At 45.5% G+C, this 16,082-nt stretch overlaps 1 protein-coding gene across 1 annotated transcript in view; it reads left to right on the forward strand.

Annotated features, from left to right (window-relative positions):
- The first annotated feature begins 694 nt into the window (after positions 1–694).
- The window catches only part of GOLGA7B (golgin A7 family member B), a 43,119-nt gene continuing 27,731 nt past the window's right edge, over positions 695–16,082 (forward strand). Inside the window, exon 1 of the mRNA XM_066619575.1 lies at positions 695–866. Coding sequence (XP_066475672.1) covers positions 780–866 — 87 coding nt within the window. The 5' untranslated portion in view covers positions 695–779. The remainder of the gene's footprint in view (positions 867–16,082) is intronic.

Raw genomic sequence — 16,082 nt, forward strand, 5'->3', positions numbered from 1 at the left:
AGAAGCCAATGGGGAAATTTGGTACCAGATTTTTGAAGATGATTGAAGTGAACAGATAAATACAAAAAGAAGATGAACTTGGCCTCAGGCCCTTTAGGATTTAAAGGTCAAAACCAACTCTTTCAACAGAGCCCAGAAACCAAGAACCGGAGAACCGGTAGCATTTCTGAATGCTTTTCAAACGATATAGTGTACAGTGCACTGCAGCAGTTTTATCCAGATATTATGAAGGTGCGAGTGACGATGGCCAGCTGCAGTAGGCCTTGGTATCACTGTATCTCTGGTTTGTTACTCATAGGCGTCACTCCAAGGCTGCAATCCTATATATACACACTCTCCTGGAAGTAAGCCCCACTGAACACAATGGAACTTACTTCTGAGTAGGCATGTGTAGGCTTGCACTGACAGTTCTCTGCTGACAAGAGCCCAGGAGTCACCTTGGCCTTTGATTCCTATTTTAAGCTCTCAGTTTCTCCACTTCTTGAAGTCCTTTCCTTCTTTTCCACCCCTAGGAATGACAGCTTCCAGAGGTGGGGGGGGGGGGGGCTTCTGATTCAACCCAGAGGCAGTAGATAAGGGCAGGGTAGGACACATTTCCTCCTACAGGTCTTTGCATCTCTAGCATCTAAGGCCTAATGGTTTCTTTAATTCTCTAACAGGCACTGCAGAGGGAGCTGGTTTTGTGGATGAGTGACTGACAAGCTAAGTGGCCCGGCTTGTGGAGCACCTGTGGCTGTCAGTGACATGCTGGGGTCAGCCCACCACCACAGCAGGGCAGCATGGGAGACAGGAACAGAAAAATGGGGACTGGAAGCTCATCTGACAGTGCGGCAAGGCCCTCGACAGAGACAACCTTTGCATTACAGGTACTGCAACAGCACTCCTTTCCCTCCGCATTGCTACAGCACCTACAGGCTGCTCATGGTCCCACCTCTCCTGTGTCTCTGTTTTGATCCTTGTTCACTTCAGTGGTGTTGTAGCTTGACTGAACAATTCCACTTGGTTCTAAAGGACCTTTCCCACAGTCACCAGTCACTCAGTTTTGTTTTCTTTCACAAGCTCTGATGCCTCCATGTCCTTGTCATCCTCTCCTTGCTGCTGCTTCAATTTATTGAGGTTGTTGGTTGCAACTGGCTGCTCCGACCTGCAGGCTGCAAAGGTTTATAAATGGAGAGGGGGAGTTCAGGGAGAACCAGTGCTGGATTTGTTTAGCCATAAGCTAAGCAAGCTACAGCTTAGGGCTTCCACAATCCACAGGGCCTTAAAAATTGCATAAGTGTTTTTTGTTTTTTTTTGGGGGGGGGGGAGCTTTTAAAATTTTATGTATGCTGAATAGGGCCTCACTAAGTCTAAATCTGGTAGTGGAGAGAACTGCGCTTTTGGCAAGACAAGGGGAGTGACTGACTGACATACTGGGACATGGGGTGATACTTTAAAAAAAAGTAATCTGTAATAAAGTCTGGTGAGATTGTGCAGTGGTGTAATATTCTGTGTATATTTGTGAATGTGTATGCACATGACTTATCCTCAGCCAGTTCATTGGTCCATATAGCTCAGTTTTATTGGGGGTGTTTGTTTCTGGTGAGTAAGAAAGGTTTACTTTGTAAGTCGTACTGAACGCAATGGATTTACTTCTGAGTAAGGTAAATAACATATTTTCAAACACCTCTAAGTATTATCTACACTGACTAGGATCTCACACAGGAATTCCCCAGCCCTTTCTGGAGACTGCTGGAGTTGGACCTGGGACTCTTTGCATGCAAAGATCTTCACTAAACTACAGCCCCCCCCCCCCACCATGTGCATGTGTAATGGAATTGTGTCTTTAAAACTAGCAAGGAATATCAAGGAATTGCATGTGTTTTGTTTTTGTGGCAGAGGGCATGCATACAGACTGCAAAATTGCAGCAATTTCTGGGTGGCTTGAAGAAAGGCACAAATAAACTCAGGCTCCTTGCGTGAGTCAGTGGCAAAACCAGGTATGGCTATAAGCACTCGGAAGTAATGCTCCCCAGAGGGCCCCTTTACTTGTGCACACACAAGCCCGAGTGGCCTCACACTTCTCTTGGCTCACAACTTCTCTTTGCCTCTGTGACACACACTTGTGCTCTTGTTCCTGAAACTCTGGCGTGTGTCCTTGGCCAACGCTTAGCCTGCCTCTGCGGGCATAATGCATCTGGAGGCTGCCCAGCTCAGGCTATGCCATGCTGCAGTTTGATTATGCTTTCCATACTAATAAATCCTTCCTGGCTGGTGGAGGGATTGCAGAGATGCTGCCTACTGCATCCTCTTGTTTCCATCCAGAGTTGAGTGTCTTTCCCTGGAACGATGTCAGGGAATGCTGCTTGGTTCAGAGGGCTTTGGGCAGCGTGGGGTCTTTCTTGTCCTTTTGGGGTACAGGCTGCTCTGCTCCCTTTTCTGTTCCATTTTCATACATAGTGCCTTCTCTGTCTCTCAGAGCTGGCTGGCTGGCTGACAGGGAGAGTCTGAAAAAGCAACAGAAAATCTCTTTGTGTAGGAGCGTATCCCAGAAGGTGTGCTAGGTGGATCTATGCCAGGTTCCAGCAACACCCTTCAAAGCTACCTTGTTGGGACCAGGGGCTTTACGACATTAAGTCCCCTGACAACCCCACTGCCATTCTGTGGGCATGCAGGAGATTTCTTCTTGATACCCTCCTAGTGCCTGAATGCTTCTGGCAGCAGTGGAGGCCGCCCCCTGCTGGTCTCTTGCAGGTCCAGCAGGGGTGCAATGGGCGTAACTCAAAGATTGGGGCAACACAGTGCAGATTTTGCTGCAATTATGAAGTCTGAGTTAGCAGTTGTGCTATTAAAAAGCCAGTGTAGCCTTCCTTTCCTCATTGGGGCACCCCTGCCCTCAGAGTGCCACTGTCATGCTACTTATACTGTGTGTCAGTAAGCTCTTCATTCTGAATGGAGGCTCCTTAGCACCTCAAACTGGGAAAACCAACTGTCCACTTTTACCCAAGCAAGTGTGTGTGGTGCTGCTTTGTTCCCTATCAATGCTTCCCTTTTCTTTGTCACAGCGATTGGTGATCAGTGCAGATGCTGAGAGGAACTGCATAGATTAGAAATGTATTCAGTACACATGACTAGGTTGGCAAGCAGAACATTTAATGTTTGGTCCTAGCAGACCCAAAAAATAAAAATAGCTACACTTGGTCAAGAAGAATTTGAGAATTATTCAGAGCAACATCTATCATCTCTGGAAAAGTCTGCATTGGCGCTGCTGATTAGTGAAAGTGCAAAAGCTAATTTTAGTCATAATATATGTGCACAAATTAAAGTGGTGACTGCAAAGGAAGGAGGTTGTCACACAGTGCACTCTTCGAGCTCTCAAATCTGTGTAGTCCATTCTTAGCTTCAGGCAGATTATTGTTCAAGTAAAATGTGTGCTTTTATTATTTGGGCTAATTTGTTATGACTATATTGTGACAGTCCTGTAAGAACTTAATAGCTGTATCACACTAAGGCTGCAATCCTAACCACACTTTCTGGAGAGTAAGTCCCATTGAACAAAATAGAACTTACTTCTGAGTAGACCTGGTTAGGTTTGTGCCCTAGGGCACCCCCAATCCTAACCAGCTTTCTAGCACTGGCATAGGTATGCCAGTGGGGCATGTGCTGCATCCTGCAGTACGGGGGCAGTTATGGAGGCATCCTCAAGGTATGGCAATGTTTGTTCCCTTACCTTGAAGCAGCATTGCCCTTATGTCAGTACGGGAAAATGGGTTAGGATTGCACCCTAAGGGTCTAGCTAGCCCAGCATTCTGTCTCTAACAGCAGCTAGTCAGTGTTTCTGGGAAGCCCCTGAACAAGGCATTATCTTATCCATTAACATGCCTAGTTTGAAAAGTGCCTCACCTTTTAGCCATAACCACATCCGCTTTCGCAGACAAAATGTACTGAGCCTCTTTGTACTCAGATGCAGCAATGATCAACAGAACATGAGATGATATTCCAAGGATGCCTGCAATTATTAGCCTGTTCCAGTAGAGGAAGCCACTACTTCCCTGCTTCGTGGAGCACAGAATGCCGCCATACATCACAGACATAGAACCTGTTACCTCTGATGCCCCATGGCATTACTCTAGAAACACTATGAAATGTGTGGAAGGGCAGGAGGACATGTTACCAAAAGGGCTGTTTTGTTTAGGGGGGAATTATTACACTACCCTTTTAGAACTTCAGGATCACAGGCTGGATAACAAGACGGCGTAATGCAGAGAAATTCCCTTTTAGCTTGAAGAGGAGACTGGGAGAAAGATAACTTTTAATAAAAGATTATAGTTTTATTACAAAAGCACAAAGGTAAACATAATGCACTTGAGTATATGTTTCTTAGTCCTAGTACTTGAATCTAGTGTAACTAGCTTTTATGGTGGTTGCATGTAAAAAGTATTTGGTGCATCGGAGGAAATTAGAAAAGGGAAAGGTTGTAGGGAAGGATTTTAGGGGCCCCTGATCTGCCAGTCCCAGTTGCTAACTAAAGATGGGGAGAGAAGGGGAGGAAAAAGGGGGTGGGAGAGAAAGAAGGGAAAGAGTTCCAGACGCAAGATAGTTACCTGTCTTGTAGAGCAGTTGGATGGGGGAGGGGAGAGTCCTGTCTGGAGGACCCTCTGACACAACACAGATGTGTTGTGTCCTTGGAGGAGCATGTGGCAGAAGCCCTCTTTTAAAAAGGGGTTTGCTGGCTGCCTGAGCCAGAGGGCAGCTTGCTTACTACCACCAGCAAAGTGTTTGGAGTCAGGATGTCCCTTATCAGCAAAATTCAATGGGGTCTAATGGCTGGCTTCCTAGCTGGAGGAACTCAAACAATACCATGAATGGGCAACCCAGGAAGGCAGTTCAATTTTGCATACAGTACTTAAGCAGTGATTGAGTTAAAACAATACAATGAATACAGTAATGTCGGAGACACTTAAACAATGATTTACTATGCCAGATTTCTTCACAGGGAGGTGGATTTAAGATGCCTATATGTGCAACCTTGTGACTTGACCTGATTGTGGCCTGTATGAGAAGTTTGGCCTGCATGATATTTTAGTCCATAGTACATAACCAGATAGAGAGAAAATCACATCTCAAAGGCAAAAGGGGATTTTCACATAACAGACATGTAGGTAACACAGGTGACACAGGCTCTGCCAGGCCTGTCTTATCTTATCTGCCAAGCAAATTATTCTCCCAAACAGCTCTCTGACAAGTTTCCTGACTCTTCTGATTTTGTCTGTGAAATTTATTCCCATGGCTGGCATTCCCATCAGGAATTGTTGCAATTCCCATTCCTGGTTTTGCTTCCATTAGGTTCCCTCAGGCTTCTAGGGCCAAAAGACTTGCTCTAACCCAAGGGCTTCCAAACTTTTTAGCATGAGGATCACACTGTATATCTGACACAGTGTTGAGGCCTGGAAAATAAATACACAGAGAAATGATGCGGTTGAATTGATTGAATACAGTGAGTGGGTGGGGTGGAAGGAAGAGGGGAGCATAGGGCAAAATGGACTTGCACAGGAAGAGGGGGGAATGGATTTTGAAAAAGGATTGAAAAAGCATGGGTATATGCTAGCCCTACTTTCAACCACTACATTCAGCACTTCTAGTGACTGACCGTGACCCGTGACAGATATCCATGCTGAGAGACCTGGAATATACCTCATTCGGCCACTAGAGGTGCTGAATGTAATGAAATGCAATAATTTCATTCCATTACATTGCATTATATTCAGCACAGCTAGTGGCTGAATGCAGTATATACCCATGTTGAGAGACCCAGAAGTGCATCTTTTGAGCTATTTTTAGCCCCAAGAGGCTGGGAAACCAAACCTGCCAGATAAAATCCTCCAGAGGGCCAGATGTGACCCTCAGGCCAGGGTTTGGAGACCCCTTGCTCTAACCTAAGCAGAGCCCTGCTGCCTTCAAGCAAAGTCTATCCTGGTGCCTCCTTACCCCTCTCCTCAGTGTAATGCCCTAAGTCCCTGCACCTGCCTGGATGATCTTGAATATCTGTGCAGGAAGGGAGGAGAAGAAAGAAACAAACAAAGCCTGCTTTAGACAATCCCCTGAAGGTCATGAATCTGAAAGTGTCTTTCACACACAAAGGTACCCTTCTTAGAAGCAGGTCTCCCTTTTTTCACACACCTGGTGCCTTTCTGGAAAGGTCAATTCATATCTCCAGCGGCTTCTGCAATCACATGACTTGGCTGTTGTCTCACTCTCCATCCTACTCATTTGGTCAGGGATGGCCCCTCCCAGTCCTTGCTTCTGAGAGCAGCTGTCAGGCTCCTCACCCACCCACTTGTACTTTCTATTACTTTGAAGGGGGACTTGAACCGGCAGCTGATGTCAGCCCATCTCCACAATGGGCTTAATTAACTGGGACAACAGCTGCAGGTTGTGATGAAAGCTAACAACAGAGAAGGGAATGCCAGCCAAAGGAGGGGTTTGCCTTCCTCTATGGCCTTCAAGAAACTCAGATTGGATGTGGCGAGCCAAAGGAGCAGAACCAGACTTTTAGGACAGGGCTTGGAATGGGAGGAGTCCTGAATCTAGTGCCAACTGATCATGCAGGATGGATACAGACACATTAACTCCAAATTGAGAGGGCTGAAAAAATATTGAGACGTCATCCATTCTGATGAAGTAGAATCCTGTATGTACCTAATAGCTCAGCAGCAACAGGCCTTTCAGCTACAATGCGTTCCAGGAAATAAACAGCACCCACCGCCCTTCAGTTTACTGCCAAGCCAGCTGTTTAGCTGCTGCAAATCCAGCAAGCCCTGTGCAGCCTAGGAAGAGTGTTAGGATACAACGGAGAAGGCCTCTACTGATCCCACCCCCTCCTGGGCCAGATCCTCCCATGTTTCACCCTCTCCTGCCCAAAAATGCCCCCTCACTCCCTCCAAAACATCCTCCCACCACCCTCTCCCACCCCACCCCCACATGCTGCCTGGCACAACCTTACCTCTGCCGGCCCATGTTGGGATGGGATGTGGTGCTGCTGGGCCAGTGCAGGCCTTTGTGCCGGCCCAGCTATCTCATGAGTAGTTGCAAATGTGATTTACAGCACATTACAACACTCTGAACTGGTGCAGGGGCAGCTGCGCCGGCTCAAGAAGAGGTTTGGATTGCACTCTCAGGGCCCAATCCTATCCAATTTTTCCAGCACCAGTGCAGTCGCAATGCAGCCCTGAAGTAAGAGATCAAATAAGTAAGTCTCCATACCTTGAGGAGGCCTCTGTGACTGCCGCCTCTCTACAAGATGCAGTGCATGCCCCATTGGCACAGCTGCACCAGCACTGGAAAATTGGATAGGATTTGACCCTCAGTGTGTTCATGATGAAGAACCTATCAGTTCTGTTTGACTTCTCAAACAGCAGAGAAGGCTCTGAGCCGCTTCCCCTTTGTCCCATGTGAGATCTCAGATCAGGGATGGGGAGTGTAAAGATGTGCTCCTTTTTACACATTCTCTCAACTTTTCCTATAACCCCTTGCTTCTTTCACCAGTGAAACCCACATCACAACCATATTTTTGGATTGTTCTTAAAATATATACTTGTGTTTAACTAAACTCTGTCAGCCAGGGGGATCTAATTGCAAACTGTCTTCCACTAGCTCACCCTGTCCTGCAAGCCAACATTTAAACACAAATGCACAGTTCCCTTCTAGGAAGGGTGATCTTTCTTTAGTTTAATTTCCTTCCAGATAAGAGATTCTGTACACCCCTCAGTAATTCTTCTTGGCACAGAAGACTCCGATCATCTAAATTAATAGTGTTGTTTCTCAAGGGCAAATTGTTTTTCAAAACTTCCTTCTGATCTGTGAATCATGATAGCCAAACCATGAGCTATGTGTATCCTGAGTTTTCATGTTGGTTCCCATTTTTTAAAACTGTTTACCTGTGTAACAATATTTATTCCTGTGGCAGAAGACAGATGAGCAGAGGGTATAGTGCCTAGCAGATGGTACTTACTTTCAACCTGTCTCATCTTGACATTGAGTTTAAACTGAGATGGTAGTTCTTGCTTCCTCCACACAAGGCCAGGGAAAACAAGACAGAAACAGGCTGCTTTGGGGGAACCTCTCTCCCAGGAGAATGAAGAGCCCTCAAATTCCTGGGAGTCCCCTTAAAAACTAAAGTATTGAATGCTTGTGGTCTGAGAAAAGACTGAGCAAACCAGCTCCCTCCCAAGTGAACGAAGACTAGGCAGACTAAAATAGTAACCATAAAAAGGATTCCATCTGGAAGTGAAGGTTTCTACAAGTGCTCATAGAACAATTACTGTAAAAACTCATTTGAAATAAAGATTAGTTTAGTGTAGCCTGCCTATGTGAACTGCCTTCAGTCTGTAAGATTTTCACGCACTGTGAGAGTCAGTGAGAAAAGTGATATACAAATTCTATAATTATTCTTATTATTAAAAGAGTTTTAATTAATTAAAAGAATAGAGAACACCAAAATGAACAGAGTAAAGTAAAAGACAAAAAGTAGGAAGTGAAGGAAGCCTTGGAATAACAAAGGATGGTTCAGGTGGATGGATGAAGGTAAAGGTTGGGGCAGAGGTTAAAATTAAGCTGAAATTAAAATGTTAAAGTGGTTTGCTGGGTACTTCCCCTACCCTAAGTACTCATACTAGTCCGGATCTGGGGTCCTTACACCTACTCCTTACCAGATCGATGACCCCTGCTGATGCATCCGTTGCTTGGATGAGTGACCAGGGCAAATATGTGAAGGGGGGAATGAATGACCTAAGAACATAAGAACAGCCCTGCTGGATCAGGCCATAGCCCATCTAGTCCAGCTTCCTGTATCTTACAGTGGCCCACCAAAGGCCTCAGGGAGCACACAATGAAACAAGAGACCTGCATCCTGGTGCCCTCCCTTGCACCTGGCATTCTGATGTAACCCACTTCTAAAATCAGGAGGTTGCACATACGAATCATGGTTTGTAACTCAGATTGGATTTTTCCTCCAGAAATTTGTCCAATCAACTTTTAAAGACATCCAGGCCAGATGCCGTCACCACATCCTGCAGCAAGGAGTTCCACAGACTGACCACACGCTGAGTAAAGAAATATTTTCTTTTGTCTGTCCTAACTCTCCCAACACTCAATTTCAGCAGATGTCCCCTGGTTCTGGTGTTGTGTGAGAGGGAAAAAGAGCATCTCTCTATCCACTCTATTCATCCCCTGCATAATTTTGTATGTCTCAATCATGTCCCCCCTCAGATGCCTTTTTTCTAGACTGTAGCCCCAAACTCCAAATGCTGTAGCCTTTCCAGCTCAGTAATCATTTTAGTCACTCTCTTTGCCTGCAGGCATCAACCAGGTTTTACTGTGTGATTAGATACTGGGCTGGAAGGGGGAATGTCACCTGAACGCTTTACTTTCCCACTCTTGGAAATCAGTTGGACATCGCTGTCCAATAAGCTGCCTCAGTGTTGAGGTTTTTTGTTACCAGTCAGTTTAGGGAAGAAGGGTAAACAACAGACAACAACAACAATAGGGCAACCATGGCTGTGGGATATAAAGATATCCCAAAGTGGGGGGCACCTCATTGCTCAGTCTGTCAGGGGAGTATCTGAGAAGTTGGGCTGATTCCAAAAAGGCGAACCTTTTGAAATGTCCTCACAACTTTTAGCAAGGAGAGAGGGGTCACAATTTCTGAGAGGTGGAAGGGGAGGAGCAGTGTCCACTGCCACGTGTTCGCTTGCCCTATCCCTCACCATGGCAGAAGTTGGGTGAAAATGATCGCAGTTTCTCATCCTCTCCCCCTTTTACACATGACTCCCTTATCATGGCAGAAGGTGGACAAGTGAGCAAACAGTACTGGCTAGGAGTAGGAGTGGGCATCACTGCATATCACTTATCCATGGAATGGGGTTTGGGCAGCAAGAAAGAGCTGCAGCAATTGCATGCTTGTTTGTTGCCATCCGTCAGTTACTACTGGGCTGTGGGAGGGGTGGACACACTGTTCATATTTTAAGAGGCCCATTAAGAGCCTCTTGCCCAGGGGCCTTCCAAAACCTGGATACAAATGCTGCTCAAAACGGCTAATATTATAATGCCGTTGTACAAATCGATGGTAAGGCCACACCTGGAGTATTGTGTCCAGTTCTGGTCTCCACATCTCAAAAAGGACATAGTGGAAATGGAAAAGGTGCAAAAGAGAGCGACTAAGATGATTACTGGGCTGGGGCACCTTCCTTACGAGGAAAGGCTACGGTGTTTTGGCCTCTTCAGCCTAGAAAAGAGACGCCTGAGGGGGGACATGATTGAGACATACAAAATTATGCAGGGGATGGACAGAGTGGATAGAGAGATGCTCTTTACACTCTCACGTAACTCCAGAACCAGGGGACATCCACTAAAATTGAGTGTTGGGCGGGTTAGAACAGACAAAAGAAAATATTTCTTTACTCAGCGTGTGGTCAGTCTGTGGAACTCCTTGTCACAGGATGTGGTGATGGCATCTGGCCTGGACGCCTTTAAAAGGGGATTGGACAAGTTTCTGGAGGAAAAATTCATTATGGGTTACAAGCCATGATTCGTATGTGCAACCTCCTGATTTTAGAAATGGGCTATGTCAGAATGCCAGATGCAAAGGAGGGCACCAGGATGCAGGTCTCTTGTTATCTGGTGTGTTCCCTGAGGCATTTGGTGGGCCGCTGTGAGATACAGGAAGCTGGACTAGATGGGCCTATGGCCTGATCCAGCAGGGCTGTTCTTATGCTCACTGCAGTGATCAAGAACTACAGATTTTTCACAGGACACCAGAACCAGGGGACATCCACTAAAATTGAGTGTTGGAAGGGTTAGAACAGACAAAAGAAAATATTTCTTTACTCAGCGTGTGGTCAGTCTGTGGAACTCCTTGTCACAGGATGTGGTGATGGCATCTGGCCTGGACGCCTTTAAAAGGGGATTGGACAAGTTTCTGGAGGAAAAATTCATTATGGGTTACAAGCCATGATTCGTATGTGCAACCTCCTGATTTTAGAAATGGGCTATGTCAGAATGCCGGATGCAAAGGAGGGCACCAGGATGCAGGTCTCTTGTTATCTGGTGTGTTCCCTGAGGCATTTGGTGGGCCGCTGTGAGATACAGGAAGCTGGACTAGATGGGCCTATGGCCTGATCCAGCAGGGCTGTTCTTATGCTCACTGCAGTGATCAAGAACTACAGATTTTTCACAGGATCAACCCAATTGCCATAGGGTTGGATGGACACTTTTTGTGTCAGGTCAGGTGTCATATGAGAGTTCATTTGTTGAAGCTTTCTCCAGTCCTCTGCATATTTGCATGGGTGTGTGCATGTGCGAGTGTGCACATGCCATTCTGGCTGAAAGGACAACTCACCCTACAGTGAACTATATTCTTGGGTTAGCTTATACCTCCCTGAGCTGTATCCATGCAGTTCTCCCTTCTCTCCCCTGCATTTATACAAACACAGATACCCTGCCTCTACCTAATCATACACTGCAGAATATCACACACAGCCATCATGTTCTCCATGCTGTGCAGGAATGGTATATTTTCCCACAACCTTAAATATAGCTATTATTCCCATGTCACATGCTAAGAAAATCGCCATTGTGTTTTGAATTTTTGAAGAAGGAAAAGGCATGCTCTCAGTTGGTTATATAGCAAGAGGGCATGTAGTTTGGCTGGGACAGAGCACTATAGTTTAGCACAAAGCTTAATCCCAGACTGGTGAGAGGCCAAGGTGGTGGCCTCCTGTTTCCAATCCATCCATTTAATTTGATGCTATTCCCCTTCTTTAGCTGCACCATGTGATGTGGCTGCCTTGGCAATAGTAAACTAGGCAGAGACACCTGGGAAGGAGCCCCATCTGCCAGGTGTCGTCAGAGCCAGCTCACTGGATGAAAGGAGAGCAGCCCTGCCGGGAGAATGTTAACAGTTGTTCCTGGAAGCACTGCCTCCCTTTCTCTGTAGATTAGGACCAGTTTATGTTTTTTCTACACAGAAGCAGGAAAGACAATGGGAAAAGGCACACCGATGAACATGGGTGATGAATGCACACGTGTTTTTTACTGGGTGTGCACATGCTGGGAAAGCTATGGCTAATCCTGTCTTTCCAGGTAATGTATGACAATCTTGCTTTATCCTACACAAAAATGCCCTTCCAATAAGAAAAATGTCACCAATGGAATGCTTTTTAGATATGATTGCCAGGAAGCTTATATAAAGTGGCAAAGAACATTAACTTCCTCTGCATGTTTTCAGTTCCCTGGTGAGGGCGAGATTATTTCATCAGTGTTCACTTTAGGATCTCTTGCTGTGTGATGCTAGGAGCAATCTAATGAGCTTAGCTTCAGGACTTTTCTAGCATCAATGTACTCTCCACATTCTTCCCCCTCCTGCTATCAAGAGCAGCCATGTGCTGCTGTGCCCCAGAAGACTAGGAATTCTTTAAAGAACAGACACAGCAGCTACAATGTGCTTTTGAGGCCAAACAGGAAGACAACTTTAATTATACAGTGCACAGTACAATATATTCTAACTAACTGTAAGCCATTTCCCTAAGTCCCCTTATTTTCTAGACTAGCATAAAACCTGGGATGGATTATGCTGGAACTGTTCCTCTCTGGGCTGTCTTATTATATGCCGGCTTGGATCATAGAACAAATCCTCAGAAGCAATACACTGAGTCAGGGTCTTAAAATAACTCAGTACTGCCTAACCCAACAACCTGTGAACACCCTTTCCCACCTCCCCCAGTACATATGGGGTGATGAATTGCAGCTCCCAGGATTGAGAAAAATCCAGCCGTTCAAGAGAAAACCAGAGCGCAGAGATGATGGGGAGGGTAACCAGTCTCCTCAGTTTATCTATCATTCATTCCATATGACACCAGTGATACCTTGTGAGGATAGAGAGTGTCAGGTGACCTGTCTACCCACAGTCCATAGGATTACCGTTAGACTCCTGCAGTTACATGGTGCTTGCATCACATGTATATACCACAAATAGCTTTTTATGCTAGACAAAAGTGGTAACTGTCAGAATCTTTTACTTTGGGAAAAATGAACATGCAGCAACATAGACTCATTGGCAAAGGATGCCCAGTGTTGTATTGTTGGGGCTGTAAGGGAAATAAAGAGTAGCCCAACAGGGTTTCAGATTTGGTATTAGGGAAGTTGTGAATGGAAGGGATTGTCTCTAGTTTCAGGAGTCTTCAGCCTTCCCTCTCTTAGCCCTGGGCAAAATGCCAGCCATCAATGCATCTGAGCTATGCTTTTCTGGTGACAGCCCTCGCTGTGCTTATGATGATAGGTTACCTAATTGTTTCCAAATTTGGATGTGTCTTCCAAAAGCTGGTTTTATTTGGGGATGGATTTCTAATCCCAGCATCACCGTGCACACAGCTGATCTTTTGTCTGTTACTAGGATGTGTCATGTGAATATCTCAGCCTACAACACTTTTATGGTCTTGTCTAGCTACTACATAAACACAATTACCAAACCTTCTGGGAGTCCATTGTTCTCCGAGGGACAGGATATAGCAACCAGAAGTTTATTGAGGATGAAACTATTCAGAACTGGAAATAAATGAATGAGAACAAAGTGGAAAATGACTAACCTCATCCACCACCTACCAAAATCCAATAACCCTCAAACATGATACTGTATCAATTTTAACTTTTGAACATTGAACATAGACATCACTCCCAATTAATGTGTTTAGATCAGGCTGGGGGGTTGGTAGTGGATGGTGTGTGTGTGTTTTAAAGCTAAACATGGTCTGAAGAAGGATTCACTGCTGGTGTTCTCCATGGCAATACCACTTTTTCCTCTGCTCTAGAGATTTTGCAGGTTTTTGAACCAATACAGAAACCTGCAAAAGTTGTTTGACTAGAACAGTGTTTCTCAAACTGTGGGTCGAGCCAATTTCAGGTGGGTTCCCATTCATTTCAGTAGTTTATTTTTAATATATTAGACTTGATGCTCCCATGGTATGTGGCTGCATTTGGGGAAATGTTACAGACCTATACTTTTAACAAGCTACTATTCTTTTAACAATGATAGTCAATGGGACTTACTCCTTGGTAAGTGTGGGTAGGATTGCAGCCTAGGATTGTAAAAACTTTTCCTGCTTGATGATGTCACTTCCGGTCATGACATCACTTCCGGTAAGTCGGGACAGATTCTCCTTCTAAATGGTGGGTCCCGGTGCTAAATGTTTGAGAACCACTGGACTAGAAGAAACAATGGAGCAAAAGAAATGTATGTGTACACCATGGGAAATAATGCTTCTCCCAAACCACTTTCAACTCTTTTTAAAAAATGGTGGTTTGTCTCCGGACATCTGTATTTGCTCTGCTAGCATGGCTAAAGTTGAAGCTGCATTCACAAGTTATCTTCTGTTATAGTGGTGGGTTCCCTTGGAACCACATCTTGATATCTCAAGGTGTAAGCTCATCATTGCTTCTTCTGCATGTACCCCTCTAGATATTTATACATCTTCAACTAAAGTGGCTCTCTTCAAGCTTCTAGGACTGGGATGCAGATAGTGTTGCTGTCTGGAATCGGAGAATTGGTTCATCTAAGTTGATGTTATCAACACCGACTGGCTGTGGCCCTTCAGGTTTTCAGGCAGGAATTTTTCTCTGCTCTACTAGGAGATGTCAGGGATTGAATTTTGCATGCAGAGCATGTGCTCTACCACTGAGCCACAGCCCTTCTCTAGCGTTGTCTAGGCCTAGGGATAGTGCTTGATACAGTGTGGACCTTTGCCTTGGCTGGAACCCAGTGTCTGACAGATGGCTATTTTGGAGTTTAGAGCAATAATTCATAGGTCAATCTATCCCTGGAGACCTGACCATGATTTTTTCTATGTATCCTAATGAATAGCTTGATGTGCAAGAGGTAGAGGAGCACATCTGTTTGTGGCTCATTTTCACATCACTCCCTTGCCCTGTGCGTCTTGATAAGTGATGAGCCTGTGAGGCAGTAACAGAATCAATAATGCACAAAGCGCTTGCCTGGCTCTGTCCCAGCCCTGTCCAAGATCTGGCATGTGCTTGCTTCTCTGTCACTGATGTGAGTGATGGATGGACTAATGTGGTGTAGCGATGACTCTGGGCAGGAGGCTGTGGTGCACATAGGGTTCTGGTTCTGCAGTGGTTGGGAGAGCCCAGAAGTGCTTTACTCACAGAGGATTCTTGGCTAAAGATGCTGCTCTTCTCACTTTGTGTAATCTTGGTCCACCGAGATCACACTCTCAGCAGATTGTGATGTTGCTTTAGAAGGCAGGAGGAGAGCTAGTGTGGACGTCATAGATGAACAAACATTCCATCCAGGCCTATATCCCATTTCTGAAAAAGGTCAGATTGCAGTGTTTCTAGGAAGTCACAGAATGACCCGTTCCTTGTTGATCTGATATAGACTCTAAAGCACTTTATTAGCAGAACAAATGAGAACACACTCCTTCAGTATTCAACAGGTTGAGTGCAAAAAGTTGGACTGGGTTGGGGTGAATATTCGCGTTTATGTGACCTGGTACTATTTATGATACTTGGGCTCTATTAGGGTCTGGAAGACCCCAAATTAGAAACAGTGCTTGAATTATAGGGAAGCAAAAGGACCTGGTCCCCTTACTTTTTGTGTTGGCCTCCTTTGGGAAGGCTAAGGAAGCTATGGGAGGGAGGGCTATGAAGGGGGAAGTCAGAGGGGCTTGTGACCTTATTAAGGACCTCCTATCCTCCCCAAGTCAAGCACTGAGAAGCACCCAGAATGTGAAGCTGTGTCTTGTGGCTGTGTCCAGTGTCATGGGCTCAGTGGGTAGTGCACATGTCTTGTCTGCAAAAGATTCCAGGTCCTATCCTTGCCAACTCTGCTGTAAGGGGGCCTTAGGTAGCTGTGAAAGAGCTGTACCTGAGAGCCAAAACCAGACTGTATTGGACTAAATGAACCAATGGTATGGCCGGATACAGTATAGGAAGCTTTCATAGACACAGTGGAGACATCTAATCCATTAACAGAATATTTATGGGCTTGCATGCTATTGTCCGATTTCCTGGCAGAAAACTCTCCTCCCCAAAGC

Source organism: Tiliqua scincoides, chromosome 3, assembly GCF_035046505.1.
Source record: "Tiliqua scincoides isolate rTilSci1 chromosome 3, rTilSci1.hap2, whole genome shotgun sequence".
NCBI classification, from domain to species: domain Eukaryota; kingdom Metazoa; phylum Chordata; class Lepidosauria; order Squamata; family Scincidae; genus Tiliqua; species Tiliqua scincoides.